This window comes from Engystomops pustulosus, chromosome 9 (genome assembly GCF_040894005.1).
Source record: "Engystomops pustulosus chromosome 9, aEngPut4.maternal, whole genome shotgun sequence".
In the NCBI taxonomy this organism is placed as follows: domain Eukaryota; kingdom Metazoa; phylum Chordata; class Amphibia; order Anura; family Leptodactylidae; genus Engystomops; species Engystomops pustulosus.
In genome coordinates, this window is record NC_092419.1 from 13,087,520 (window position 1) to 13,102,917 (window position 15,398).

At 48.8% G+C, this 15,398-nt stretch overlaps 1 protein-coding gene across 1 annotated transcript in view; it reads right to left on the minus strand.

The window, feature by feature from the left end:
- Positions 1–7,686: 7,686 nt before the first annotated feature.
- The window catches only part of GMFG (glia maturation factor gamma), a 213,000-nt gene continuing 205,288 nt past the window's right edge, over positions 7,687–15,398 (minus strand). Inside the window, exons 4-7 of the mRNA XM_072123303.1 lie at positions 14,731–14,780; positions 13,118–13,200; positions 9,358–9,431; positions 7,687–7,816 (exon numbers count right to left, since the gene is read on the minus strand). Of these exons, the coding sequence (XP_071979404.1) occupies positions 7,745–7,816; positions 9,358–9,431; positions 13,118–13,200; positions 14,731–14,780 (279 nt within the window). The 3' untranslated portion in view covers positions 7,687–7,744. The remainder of the gene's footprint in view (positions 7,817–9,357; positions 9,432–13,117; positions 13,201–14,730; positions 14,781–15,398) is intronic.

The following is a 15,398-nucleotide window of genomic DNA, read 5'->3' on the forward strand; positions in this document are numbered from 1 at the left end:
TCCTAACTATGTGTGCTCTCCTCCTTATGTGTGCTCTCCTCCCTATGTGTGCTCTCCTCCTTCTGTGTGCTAACCTCCTTCTGTGTGCTCTACTCCCTATGTGTGCTCTCCTCCTTCTGTGTGCTCTCCTCCTTATGTGCGCTCTCCTCCCTATGTGTGCTCTCCTCCTTCTGTGTGCTCTCCTCCTTCTGTGTGCTCTCCTCACTAGGTGTGCTCTCCTCCTTCTGTGTGCTCTCCTCCTTCTGTGTGTTCTCCTCCTTCTGTGTGCTCTCCTCATTATGTATGCTCTCCTCCTTCTGTGTGCTCTCCTCCCTATGTGTGCTCTCCTCCTTCTGTGTGCTCTCCTCTTTCTGTGTGCTTTCCTCACTATGTGTGCTCTCCTCCCTATGTGTGCTCTCCTCCTTCTGTGTGCTTTCCTCCCTATGTGTGCTCTCCTCCCTTTGTGTGCTCTCCTCCTTCTGTGTGTTCTCCTCCTTCTGTGTGCTCTCCTCCTTATGTATGCTCTCCTCCTTCTGTGTGCTCTCCTCGCTATGTGTGTTCTCCTCCCTATGGGTGCTCTTCTCCTTCTGTGTGTTCTCCTCCTTCTGTGTGCTCTCCTCCTTATGTATGCTCTCCTCCTTCTGTGTGCTCTCTCTTTCTTATGTGTGCTCTCCTCCTTCTGTGTGCTCTCCTCCTTATGTGTGCTCTCCTCCTGTGTGCTCTCCTCCTTATGTGTGCTCTCCTCCTGTGTGCTCTCCTCCTTATGTGTGCTCTCCTCCTGTGTGCTCTCCTCCTTATGTGTGCTCTCCTCCTTATGTGTGCTCTCCTTCTGTGTGCTCTCCTCCTTATGCGTGCTCTCCTCCCTATGTGTGCTCTCCTCCTTCTGTGTGCTCTCCTCCTTCTGTGTGCTCTCCTCCTTCAGTGTGCTCTCCTCCTTCTGTGTGCTCTCCTCCTTAAGTGTGCTCTCCTTCTTATGCATGCTCTCCTCCCTATGTGTGCTCTCCTCCTTTTGTGTGCCCTCCTCCTTATGTGTGCTCTCCTCCTTATGCATGCTCTCCTCCCTATGTGTGCTCTCCTCCTTTTGTGTGCCCTCCTCCTTATGTGTGCTCTCCTCCTTATGCATGCTCTCCTCCCTATGTGTGCTCTCCTCCTTTTGTGTGCCCTCCTCCTTATGTGTGCTCTCCTCCTTATGCATGCTCTCCTCCCTATGTGTGCTCTCCTCCTTATGTGTGCTCTCCTCCCTATGTGTGCTCTCCTCCTTCTGTGTGCTTTCCTCCTTCTGTGTGCTAACCTCCTTCTGTGTGCTCTCCTCCCTATGTGTGCTCTCCTCCTTCTGTGTGCTCTCCTCCTTATGTATGCTCTACTCCCTATGTGTGCTCTCCTCCTTATGTGTGCTCTCCTCCCTATGTGTGCTCTCCTCCTTCTGTGTGCTCTCCTCCTTCTGTGTGCTCTCCTCCTTCTGTGTGCTCTCCTCCTTCTGTGTGCTCTCCTCCTTATGTGTGCTCTCCTCCTGTGTGCTCTCCTCCTGTGTGCTCTCCTCCTTATGTGTGCTCTCCTTCTGTGTGCTCTCCTCCTTATGCGTGCTCTCCTCCCTATGTGTGCTCTCCTCCTTCTGTGTGCTCTCCTCCTTCTGTGTGCTCTCCTCCTTTAGTGTGCTCTCCTCCTTCTGTGTGCTCTCCTCCTTACGTGTGCTCTCCTTCTTATGCATGCTCTCCTCCCTATGTGTGCTCTCCTCCTTCTGTGTGCTCTCCTCCTTTTGTGTGCCCTCCTCCTTATGTGTGCCCTCCTCCTTATGTGTGCTCTCCTCCTTCTGTGTGCTCTCCTCCTTATGTATGCTCTCCTCCTTCTGTGTGCTCTCCTCGCTATGTGTGCTCTTCTCCCTATGGGTGCTCTCCTCCTTCTGTGTGCTCTCTCTTTCTTATGTGTGCTCTCCTCCTTCTGTGTGCTCTCCTCCTTATGTGTGCTCTCCTTCTTATGTGTGCTCTCCTCCTTATGTGTGCTCTCCTCCTTCTGTGTGCTCTCCTCCTTATGTGTGCTCTCCTCCTTATGCGCGCTCTCCTCCTATTCACAACCAATACCCCAGATGCCTCCCCCCGACACTGTGGGCCTCATATCAGCTGCTATGGTTGCTACCCATGTAGTTACCCCCCTGCTTACCAGGGCCCCCAATTTTGTGATTTATAATACTTTTAGAGCCCCTTATTCTCAGAGTTTCTGTTGAAACTGTGTTGCTATTGCTTTAGCTCCAGGATGAAGGATATTGACATGAACATCAGGGTTACCAACTTTTAAGTGCAAGAATTTGGGCAATTTAAAGCAATTTTCTTAGATGGGTTTTGGAAAAATCGACTGCAGGTAATTTTTGACACACAACTTCAGTATCGGCTCCCTGGGACTGTTGGATCAGAAGCAATGACAACACATATACACATACCGTATACTGTATATAGCAGGTCAGGTCAGATAAAAGTTTGGATAAGCATCGGATGGCAGAAGGTAGCTGCTCCTGGAGATGTGTACAACCCTACTGGTAGGTAAGTGTGTAGAGTAGCAAACCTCTATGAGCCCTGTGATGCCCCCAGCCGCTCTGTTCCCACTGAGTCTGTTCCATTTTCTGTGATTGTTATTGAAAATGTTCCAAATCCTTTCAAATTTCAGACAAATCTGCTACACGTCAAATAATTGCTAAGAGTAGAGTAAAGCTGTCCAAGACTTTGGAAGTAGAAAATTACGATTTTCCGCACCAAATGCACTAAAAAAATATTTTCTTCATCTTTATTGCTTCATTGTATTAAAATTACATACTATATGAAAAATGGCCAACGGAGGCCGCCCTGCGTGTTTCCAGCGTTTGTCACGCTCTTAATGGCACATCTGCACCACCAGTGAGCTGAATAGAACTTATTGCATACTAAAGCTGTCCAAACATGGGTTAATTTACCCCATATGTGTGCAGGCTGTATATAGCATCCATTTTGATAGCCTGTAGGCGCATAGCCATGGGGGTAACCAGAGATTAACCCTCTGGTAGTCTGGCACGGGGTCAGAGACAATGGGGGTAATTTACTAAGGGCCCAATTCGCGGTTTCCCCGACGTGTTACCCGAATATTTCCGATTTTCGCCGATTTCCCCTGAATTGCCCTGGGATTTTGGCGCACGCGATCGGATTGTGGCGCATTGGCGCTGGCATGCACGCGACGGAAATCGGGGGGCGTGGCCGAACGAAAACCCAACGGATTCTGAAAAACCGCCGCGTTTAAAAAAAAAATTGGTCACACGGGCCATACTCACATACACCACGATGAAGACGATGAACTACGGGGCACCTCGGCGGACTTCGGCGCAGCAGCGACACCTGGTGGACATCGGGCGCAGGACCTTCATGAATCGCCGGAAGACCCGAACGCTTGTCAGAGAAGCCGCCGCTGGAACGCGAATGGACCGGGTAAGTAAATGTGCCCCAATGTGGCTATCGAGAGGGATAGGCGGCTATTAAACACCCGGGTCTCCCGAGACGTGCGCAAAAGAGGAGGGGTGGTTATCTGGCACAGGGAGTTGGAGGGTGACAATAGGGGTTTGTTGGGTCCATCTCACAGACATTGGCCTGGATATTTTCCTGTCCGGGATTCAGGATGGTATTGAACGAGCTTTACCACTTTTGGCTGGGGGTCGGAGTGCCATGTAGGTCGGTATACATGTCATCCTCCATGGCAGTCTTTATATTGGGCTTGCGACCTAAGTGACCTTTAACCCGGCCGGCACACAGGTGCCCATGCTGTATATTAGAATTAACTTAATTTGTGTCTGAGTATTATTTGGTTACATAAGGGTAACTGGGTAAGCGGTTTGGGTAAGTGTATGATGGAGTGGGGTTATGGGATGCGGGCAGTCAGCATGTAAGATATCTGGAGCGATGATCCGAAAGATTTTTCCTATGGAATCTTGCTCCTTGTTTATCTCCATATAAGACGTCCCGGCGCCATCTTCCTATAATCGTGCAGTCCCGGGGCCCGGCTGTGATTGCCGCCTCTGCTTATCAGTGCAGTGAAGGGGGAAATGAAGGAATGGGGCCGGTCAGGGATGGGATGGATCAGGATTAGAGATGAAGCAGGACAAGGCTGAGTAGAGGGACGTTGCTTCTTATCACCGCTCCACACTGCAGATAAAATTGTCTGCTCTGTAGCAGCGATCCCATAAGGCCGGCGCCTCTGTAATCCATCTTCTTGAAAGGCTTATCCCGGGCTGCTTTGTCCGCGCCTCTCAATTCTTAAAGACCTCAACTGGGAATTTATTTTTCAAGCTTTTATTCCCGAGTTTAATGTCCTTTCTAATGTGAGCGGTTTATATCCTAACTCTTCCAGGACTCGTGCTGCAGCTTAGGAAGTAAGAACAAGGCACAGAACACGGACATGAAGGTGCAGAACAAGCGCCCCCCTGTTGGATCATACAAATGGCGTGTTTAGAGGGGGGTTCAGATACACCTTGGGATTTTTGGAGATGAGGACCGATTTAGATTGGTACCCACCCAACCATAGAGAATCTGTCGATCAGATGATCGAGCACATATTTCCTGCAGTGGCCTCTACAGGAGAAAGGTGGTATTACATGGTATACATTGCCATATCATTATGATTGTGTTGAGTCCTTCTTGTATACAGGGAAGGGTCACACTGACAGCAAGCAGAGATCTGGTAAATTGGTGGGGAACTGAAACACAAAGTATGATTAGTCTTATCCTCTGATCTCTTTTTGGGGGACCACAGTATAGCAATCACATGCACAATGTACAAGACGTCACCACTTCAGGTCATACAATACTCAAAGCACTGGAGACCATAGAGCTGCTCCTGGAGATGTATGGGACCCTACCGATGCAAATTTTCTTCACCTTCGTGGGTATTTTTTTCAAACTTCTTTGACCCTACAATAAGCCTCCCTATCCACAACATTGCCCCCATTAACTTTGGACAACCCCTTTAAGGATTGGGTTTGAACAAGGCTGGCCTAAAGTACCTGGTCCTTGCTATCAAGTTCTCCTCATCTGAAACTTTCCAGTTGCCATAGGGTTTGTACTGGTGTATTGTCTCCCCCTCGTTATTTTTAAGGAAATGGGTGGGGTGACAGTAACCGATACGTTCCCTGTATTACACCCTTATGGGGCACATTTACACACCCGTCCTGCGCGCTAACCCCGATCCGGACTGTCCGACGATCCTGCGTTGTTGCGCGATTCACGTAGCTCGTGCACCCGATTTCCTGCATGTGTCGCTTCCCCGCTCAGGTCCCCGGAGTTCACCTTCTTCTTCCCGGTGCATGTAAGTGCATTGTCTGTGTATAATGCGCTGTGCGGGGAGTCACTAAGATCATGCACCCGATATCCTGCATGTGTCGCATCCCCGCTCAGGTCCGCAGGAGTTCACCTTCTTCTTCCTGGTGCATGTAAGTGCATTGTCTTGTGACACAATTTCAATGTTAAATCTCACGTGTTGTCCGAATCTGCCGGATCGTCTGGCGGTAAGCCCCCCGATTTGTGTTGCGTGAAAGCCGCGCCGATGCACCAAAATACAATCACGTACACCAAAAACCCCTTCTAAATGAGGCGCACATTGGAAATCGTCGGGTATTCCAACAATAGTACGGTCCGCGGACCCTTAGTAAATGAGCCCCTATATGATGGGGTAACCACTCCCCACCATACTCCAGCCGGATACTCGTGGATATCATGGAGATCTTTGTGTCTTGGAGCGTCTTTGCTTTTGCTTCAGATCTTTGTGTGTTTTACTGATTCATGTTCTAATGATCGTAATTAGGCAACAAGAACACCAAACAAATTTCAATAAAAGGCCTCGCAGTCTTCGGCAGCGGCGTCGGCGTCTTGTTGGTTTTATTTCCAGGGGGACGCGCACGTAATTGTAACATACATATCACTGTATGCGGAGATCTCATCCCGTCCTCCAATACTTAGGGGATTCTATATCGAGCCGCTGCGGTTTCTTCCTCATGGAGGAGGAGGATCTTTTCACTTTCCTTATCCAGGACGATGTCTTCTCATAACGAAGTGTTCTTAAAGGGGAACTCTACCCTCCCATAACAGATCTGATTTAGAAGCTACATGTATAACCCATGAAATAACATCTTTACTTAGATCTAAAAAAAAATGGGAAAAAATGTACTATAGTTGTGCCGAAAAAGCTGTCTGACTTTACTACTGGTATGGGAAAGGGGTGTGGCTTGGTGAAGGGGGAGTGTCATTGCTAAATGGGCGTTAGGAGGGGCAAAACTAGTTTAGACAGTTATAAAGTACGACAGAGTTTTCTATCAGACACTTGTGCTGTGACATCATCCTCCGGACACGGACATGGTTGATCATAGTGACAATGTGCAGAGCTGTGTGTGTAGCAGAGCTGTGTGTGTAGCAGAGCTGTGTGTGTAGCAGAGCCGGCTGGCGCCATGTGATGATGTCATCCCTTTCTGTCAGCCTCACTGGTTCATACAGCAGAAGGAGAGGAGCTGCGGAGGAGGAACAGGGAAATGTGAGTGCAGCAGGAGACCAGCACTGGAGGATCCCCTCCAGGAGAAGCCCCTGCTGAGGAGATCACTGGGTGCAGGGTGTCACACACCTGGGTGCTGCTGTGGGGGTCATTCTCATGCTGGGCTGTGGGAAAAGCAGAGAGGAGCTTGTAGCAGGATGACATGTAAGTGCCTGAATCTAACATTACGCCTAAATTGCGCCTAAACTGTGTTAAAGTAAAGTGATTAATAAGAGGCAGGAAATTACCTTATCACAGATGGTTGTAGCTTGTGATAATTCTGGCAAAACAGTGCGCCCGAATTTAGGCGCAACTACTACACTTAGGCGCACAAAAGTGATAAATGTGGCCCTTTGTACTTTAGTTTTAGTTGTCGGTTCTCTAGAGTATTTCTAGATGATGACATTCGGCTGCACTTGTCTCCACATTAAAACATCATTCTGAATAGATTTGCAGGATCCAATAACTCTGGTCCTGATGACAATGGGCCGTGGTGTTATGGTGGAGAGTCAGGTGCAGCCGCCCTTGTCCCCTCAGACAATCCAGTATCTCCCCCTATGATGCGGCCTTTCATGTTTGGTCTTTCATGTTTGTGTCTGGAATGTTTCCTGAATTTTCTCCGTTCTGAGGGGGAACAGGTCAGCACACGGACGGAGGAGACGGGTCAGCGCACGGACGGAGGAGACGGGTCAGCGCACGGACAGAGGAGACGGGTCAGCGCACGGACAGAGGAGACGGGTCAGCGCACGGACAGAGGAGACGGGTCAGCGCACGGACAGAGGAGACGGGTCAGCGCACGGACAGAGGAGACGGGTCAGCGCACGGACAGAGGAGACGGGTCAGCGCACGGACAGAGGAGACGGGTCAGCGCACGGACAGAGGAGACGGGTCAGCGCACGGACAGAGGAGACGGGTCAGCGCACGGACAGAGGAGACGGGTCAGCGCACGGACAGAGGAGACGGGTCAGCGCACGGACAGAGGAGACGGGTCAGCGCACGGACAGAGGAGACGGGTCAGCGCACGGACAGAGGAGACGGGTCAGCGCACGGACAGAGAAGACAGGTCAGCACACGGACAGAGGAGACGGGTCAGCACACGGACAGAGGAGACGGGTCAGCGCACGGACAGAGAAGACGGGTCAGCGCACGGACAGAGGAGACAGGTCAGTACACGGACAGAGGAGACAGGTCGTGTTTATTAGGCAAAAACCATCCAACTCGATGAATGTCCCTCTCAGCGGAAGAACGCCAGACGCTCCTTCAGCCAATCCTCTGTCAGGTCACTGGTGGTCCTGATCTCAAACACCTGCAGAAGAGAGAAGACGTCAGAACCTCATGGGGGGTCACACCAGAGATTAAACATGTAAAGGATGAGTGGGATTTGGATCATCAGGACCTAACCATTAAGACCTGATCACTGGACCCAACATGTGAAGTAGTCCATGTAGTGTCCACCACCATCTATAGACCAGGGTTTACATGTAGTGCCCACCACCATCTATAGCAGTGACGGCTAACCTATGGCACTAGCGGCAGAGGTGGCACTCGAAGCCCTTTCTGTGGGCACGCAGGCCATCACCAGAGATGACTCCAGGTATCTTCCTGCAGTCCCAGACAGCCCAGGACTTGCTGTGGACAGCGCTATTTTAAAGTGACAGCTCAACCTGGGACTATTTTCTGCTTTATTGGGGTCCTCAGGGGGCTGCTATCAATGAAAACTGTGACAGAGAAGGGAGTATAAATCACTTTGTGATAAATAAGCAGGTCTTTGTTGTAGTTTGGGCACTCGACCTCTAAAAGGTTTGCCATCACTGATCTATAGACTATGGTTTACGTGTAGTGCCCACCACCATCTATAGACCATGGTGTACATGTATTGCCCACCACCATCTATAGACCATGGTGTACATGTAGTGCCCACCACCATCTATAGACCATGGTGTACATGTAGTGCCCACCACCATCTATAGACCATGGTGTACATGTAGTGCCCACCACCATCTATAGACTATGGTTTACATGTAGTGCCCACCACCATCTATAGACCATGGTGTACATGTAGTGCCCACCTCCATCTATAGACCATGGTTTACGTGTAGTGCCCACCACCATCTATAGACCATGGTGTACATGTAGTGCCCACCTCCATCTATAGACCATGGTTTACGTGTAGTGCCCACCACCATCTATAGTCCAGGGTTTACGTGTAGTGCCCACCACCATCTATAGGCCATGGTGTACATGTAGTGCCCACCACCATCTATAGACCATGGTGTACATGTAGTGCCCACCACCATCTATAGACCATGGTTTACATGTAGTGCCCACCACCATCTATAGACCATGGTGTACATGTAGTGCCCACCACCATCTATAGACCATGGTGTACATGTAGTGCCCACCACCATCTATAGACTATGGTGTACATGTAGTGCCCACCACCATCTATAGACTATGGTTTACATGTAGTGCCCACCACCATCTATAGACCATGGTTTACGTGTAGTGCCCACTACCATCTATAGACCATGGTTTACGTGTAGTGCCCACCACCATCTATAGACCATGGTTTACGTGTAGTGCCCACCACCATCTATAGACCATGGTTTACGTGTAGTGCCCACCACCATCTATAGACCATGGTTTATGTGTAGTGCCCACCGCCATCTATAGACCATGGTTTATGTGTAGTGCCCACCTCCATCTATAGACCATGGTTTACGTGTAGTGCCCACCTCCATCTATAGACCATGGTTTACGTGTAGTGCCCACCACCATCTATAGACCAGGGTTTACGTGTAGATGGATTCGGCAGTGAGAATACGCCCATCCCTCGCACCCCCGTACCTTGGTGAGCTCGGCAATCTGGACCAGCCTGTTCTTGCTTCCAGCGTACATCATTTGCTGCTCCGGTTTACAGCCTGGGTGTAATTCACAACTTATTAAAGGGACGTGGAGAACAAGGGGGCACAGTGAATGCAATCCTACATCAGCTGACCGGTTTACGTGACAAAAGTCAGACCCCCACTAATCTATAATTGATCACCTGTCCAAAGGATAGGTTATCCATATAATTTTCTGGTTAACTCTCTTGACGCATCTCGAGCTATAATTTCTTAAAGGGAATCTGTCAGCAGTTTTGACCTTTTGACCATATAAGGCTGCAGACAGTGTTAGGTAACAGCCCTGGAGATTTGTGTAGTCATATCTTTGACCACTGATTGACCGAAACGTTCCGGTGACAGGAGGTAGCATTAACGCCTGTACACGCCTCAAAGATGCTTGTGCAGATGGTTTTACTCCTCAAAAAAAGTATCATGAGTATGAATACGCATGATACTTTCCTGTGCAGGATCATCGCTGGCAGCACTCAGCGGGAGAACAAAGTTCCTTACACATTATTGATGTTAAACAATGGGGCAGATTTACTTACCCGGTCCTGTTGCGATCCCGCAATGCGTTGTCCGACGAGGATCCGGGCCTGCCGCGATTCACTAAGATCGTGCGCCCGAGTTCCTGCATCCGTCGCTTCTGCGCCGAGGTCCGCCGGAGTTCTCCTGCTTCTTCCCGGTGTTTGTAAGTGCTTGATCTTGCTACACAATTCTAAATGTTAAATCCTGCACGTTGTCCGAATCCGTCAGGTTGTCTGACGGCCACGCCCCCCCCCCCCCATTTCTGTTGCGTGCAAGCCAGCACCGAGGCGCCAAAATCTGATCGCGTGTGACAAAATCCCGGGGCAATTCGTTGCAAAACGGAAATCATCGGGAAAACCGACGAAAATGCGTCCAACGGACCCTTAGTAGATGGGCCTCATTGTGTTAGGGCCTTTTTATAGGCTGACGGTGCATCAGATACTGCAGCTGCCATTCTCCGAGTACATATGTACATGTCTGCAGCACCGGAATATGCAGAAAGTAGATCCGACAAGAGCAACCTCTTCCCGTAACCCCCTGGAACTTGTGGCTGGGTGCAGATAATAATACTAATACATGTCAAATTGCTCCCTGTACCCATGGGGCTCACAATCTAAACAACCTACCAGTATGTTTTTGGAGTGTGGGAGGAAACCGGAGGACCCGGAGGAAACCCATGCAAACACAGAGAGAACATACAAACTCTTTGCAGATGTTGACCTGGGTGGGAATCGAACCCCAATGCTGCAAAGCAGAAAGGCTACCCACTCAGCCACCGACACCACCAAAATGGAACAATGAGGGAACCGGTTGTTACAAAACTTTGTTTCTCTTAGGCAAGAATACCTGGAAAACCCCTTTAAGACTTCCAGGCCTAAGTGCGCCCCCTATAGCTGCCCCTGTTACAGGTGTCTCCGCTCTGATCCTCTCCTGTATGTGTCGCGTCGCTATCATCCTCCAGTCATTACTATTACTATCTGCAGAAGCTTCCTGATCCTATTGTGTCTTGTTTGTCGACATGTTTTAATTAAGTAATTGTTATAATTATCCTGTGTGTAATATTGATGGTTTTGTTGCGACACTACGGGAGATTTTCAGCTCCAGATAAATCACTCACAAATAAAGGAACAGCCACATTGCGCCGAGCTGCTCAGCGGTAAAACGGAATTGTTTTCCCGCTTTGCTATTAAATGTTATTATTTGTATTATTGTGACTGTGAAAGCTGAAGGGGTTTATGGATGCAAATTACTGCAGCAAAGTCGTCTCCAGATATAATCATATAATCACTGACAACCAGGTCCGAGAGCAAAATACAAGTACAGTGACAGATATCCCTTTAATTCTGAGTAATAATGGCCGGTATAGATAACATTGCTTACAAATGTTACTATGTTGCAATGTTTTATGTTTTGTGTTATGTCTTCCCAGTAACAGACTACAAACAAAACTTTCGTAGTCTGACCCGCCCTCCTGTCCTCTTATTCTTTTAAACCACTGACTATATGCAAGCAGCTTAAAGGTAATGGGTCACATTTACTTACCCGGTTGCTGCGTGATCCCCGATCCGGAGGATGAAGTCTGCCGCAGTTCACTAAGATCCTGCGCCCGATATCCTGCATGTGTCGCTTCCCCGCTCAGGTCCCCGGAGTTCACCTTCTTCCTCTCGGTGCATGTAAGTGCTTGGCTTGCGACACAATTTTCAAGTTAAATCCAATTTTGCCGGATCGTCAGTCCGAATCACTCAGATCGTGCGACGGCCCTGATTTCTGTCGCACGGAAGCAGCGCAGCCGCGTCACAATCCGATGCGATACATTCCCAGCGCAAACCCCTGTTAAATGCCTTTCAAAGCTGCGCAAATCCCGAAAACCGTGAACAGTCCGACGAAAGTGCGTGACCCTTAGTAAATAAGCCCCTTTGTGTTTCTCAGCCAATGTGTGTTTTTTAGCCACTAGTATAACCCTATATTCATACCTTACCGATATCCCTTTAATTTTAGGAGCGCCCCTTTAAATTCACTGTTGCATTTCTCTGTAGAGCGTTTTTCATCCACCCCACATTTTTCAATGGAAACAAGTTTAATGTTGAACGTTTCCAATCCCTCCTGCGTCTCGCGGCTACTGACACCCGGCGCTGAGTTATTACACATGTACACGGGATAAATTGCAAAAGCCTCCATAAATATGTCACATTTCCCACTTTAGGAAACCTCTAATGGCGGCTGCGACAATATTTGTGCTCTCAGAATGCGGTGCAAGAATTTATACCCATCATCCTCTTCAGCCATTTCCATCAGAATTAACTCTCTCTCCTTCCATAAATGTGATCCTCAAAGTCTCAGCCTCTCTCTTATTGGGGCAGATTTACTTACCCGGTCCATTCGCGATCCAGCGGTGCGTTCTCTGCGGTGGATTCGGGTCCGGCCGGGATTCACTAAGGTAGTTCCTCCGCCGTCCACCAGGCATCGGAACGCACTGGAATACACCGAGGCCGGCTGAGTGATGGTAAGTGCAAGCTCCGCGACACATTTTCCGTTTTTAAATGCGGCGCTTTTTCCGAATACGTCGGGTTTTCGTTCGGCCACGCCCCCGATTTCCGTCGCGCGCAATTCAGGGAAAACCGGCGCAAATCGGAAATATTCAGGTAACACACCGGGAAAACGGAATCGGGCCCTTAGTAAATGACCCCCATTGTGTCACAATGGAAAGTAAACTTCAGGGGTTGCAGAGCACGTTCTGTGTTAGTTGCAGGGAGTCCTCACACTGCTGTTCTCTTAGCTCTCTGCATTGAACTGCTTCGCAGCCGCTCCCTTTGTTCTGACTGGATAGTACAGTAATCAATGAGAGCCAAGAGGAGGGGTCATGGTGCAGAGCAGTATAAGGCTCAGAGCACAGCAGTGTGAGGATACCTCAACGCTGCACTAGAATATTAATGCATATATATCACAGTCCTGCTGCTACTAACAACACCACGGTATGATTACACAGATCTCCACGGACAATAACCAACCCTGGCTTCAGATTTGCACAGTCAAAACTGCTGATAGATTTCCATCGCATGAATATGGTGCATGGTCGCATTAAGTCCTTCAGAGCAGAATTCTTAAATCAGGAATTCACAGGCTTGTAGTATAGTATAAAAGAGGTAAAAATGTATAACCTTGTAAGAAGAAAGGTTAGTTCTATGTGCACTTACCTACAGGGCTGGAGAATATCATACACAGGGGGTAGGAGACCCGTCCGTCCTCGTGCTGGTACCTATAACTGTACACCAGGAAGGTGGCCTCGTGCTAAGGAAATCACTGGCAAAGCCGTAGATCGAGGGGGTCACAACAATACGTAATAAATAATACAATAATACGTAATAAATAATACAATAATACGTAATAAATAATACAATAATACGGGCCTAGACTGGGCGTAACTAGAAGGGCTCCGTCGCAGATTACTGCTATGATTTCCGGGCACACACTTCTTAAATACCTGCCGTTTTAGCCCAGAAAAAAGGTGCACGGTTCAACGAAAGTGCGCAGCGCGACCCCTAGTAATTTAGATGAGTAGATGAGATTTGTCAGCAGTGTCTGCTCTAGTTCCCCATAGCAACCAATCCCAGCTCAGCTTTCATTTTCCCACAGCCATTTTTAAAACTAGAGTTAAGATTTGATTGGCTGCCGTGGCGGCATAAAATTAATAACAACACTCCCTCCCTCTTCTCCGGCAGGACCCCTGTAATGAAGTTGCGCCGCAGCGCGTGACGTGGGCATGATTTGCCTATGACAAGGGCCCCCGGCTGCTATGGCTATAGTTACACCCCTGTAAATATATATATATATTGTACTACAAGGACTACAGACAGGGTCGGCTCCAGGTATCAGTAGGCCCCTGGGTGACAGAGCTAAAATAGTCTCCCGTTCCCTAAAATATTCCCTAGTTTATCATCCCAAACAGCCCCCTTATGGTTATTTTATATAAAGCCCCCCTCATTCCCTATGGATTCATTACATACAGCCCCCTCACCCCTATGGATTCCTTATGTACAACCTTATGAGGGCCCCCCAGCAGCCCTGGGCCCTGGCACTTGCAGACAACCCTTTACAGACATATTGGGGGTCATTTACTAAGGGCCCGATTCGCGTTTTCCCGACGTGTTACCCGAATATTTCTGATTTGCGCCTATTTTCCCTGAATTGCCCCAGGATTTTGGTGCACGCGATCGGATTCTGGCGCATTAGCGCCGGCATGCACACGACGGAAATGGGGGGGCGTGGCCGAACGAAAACCCGACGGATTCGGAAAAACCACCGCATTTTTTTTAAAAAAAGCGAAAATTTCACTTACCTTCACTAGGAATAGGCCGGTGAACTTCAGGGCATTCCAGCGGACTTCAGCGCAGCAGCGCCACCTGGTGGACGGCGGAGGAGCTGCCTTAATAAATCCCGACCGGACCCGAATCCACCGCAGAGAACGCGCCGCTGGATCGCAAATGGACCGGGTAAGTAAATCTGCCCCATTGTTTCATTCATGACCCCAGAGGTCCTGAATAGTAATGACCCAGTAAAATTTTCAGCCAAACCATTTTGGGTTGGATCGTCGCTCCTGATGACATCATCCTGGCGCCGATGCTCTTGGTTTAGCCATTTCTGCTAACAACCGCAATCGGTGCTGGGTCAAACTAATTAAGTTTGGGATCGGTTTTGGGGAATCTGAACCCGCACAGTTGAGGATTGTTCCGGCCCACTGATCACTAGTCCTGATGTGTATGACCTGGCGGTTCTGAGGTTCTGAACTGAAAATCGGGTGTAAGGATATCGCGGCTGACGCTCCGGGAGCTCATTCTGTAGATCATCGGGAGAAACATCCTGAAAAACAAACCAATTAGTGTCAAGCTTCAAGCACCACGACACAGCAGAAGATCGGGCAGGACCTATTCCTGTTTGTCTATGTGTCCCGGGAAGTACCTGCCCCAGATTCCCTTTTAACCCATTTACCAGCATTTTTCAATGTACAAATCCACAGACAGTCTTAGGTATTGATCCAGGAGAGCTGTGTGATTGTACGTTTTATGTTTTTAGTAGCAGTAGGACTGTGAAAAATGTATATTCCAGGATTGTAGCTGGACTTGACACACTTCTGTGCTGTGAGATGTCTGCGTTTCGTCCGTCCCTTCTGCTCTAAGTTGGAGCTGTAACTGACTCCTGGTTGGCTAATACAAAAGTAATCCGGGGGAAGGAGAAATGTAATGTAAACATCTAACAGCACAGAAATGAGAGGATCTGTTGTCCAGCAACAATCCTGGAACATAAAAAAAAAATCTTGTAAAAGTCCTGCTGCTACTAATGTTATACACAAATGTATGATTACACGCAAATTTAGATTCATGGGGTCGGGCACCTCGACATTTGACCACAGCATTTGGCCAGTTCAGGGCTTACCAATCACAGCACCATCCATTGTATAGTGGCTGTGCATTGGTATTA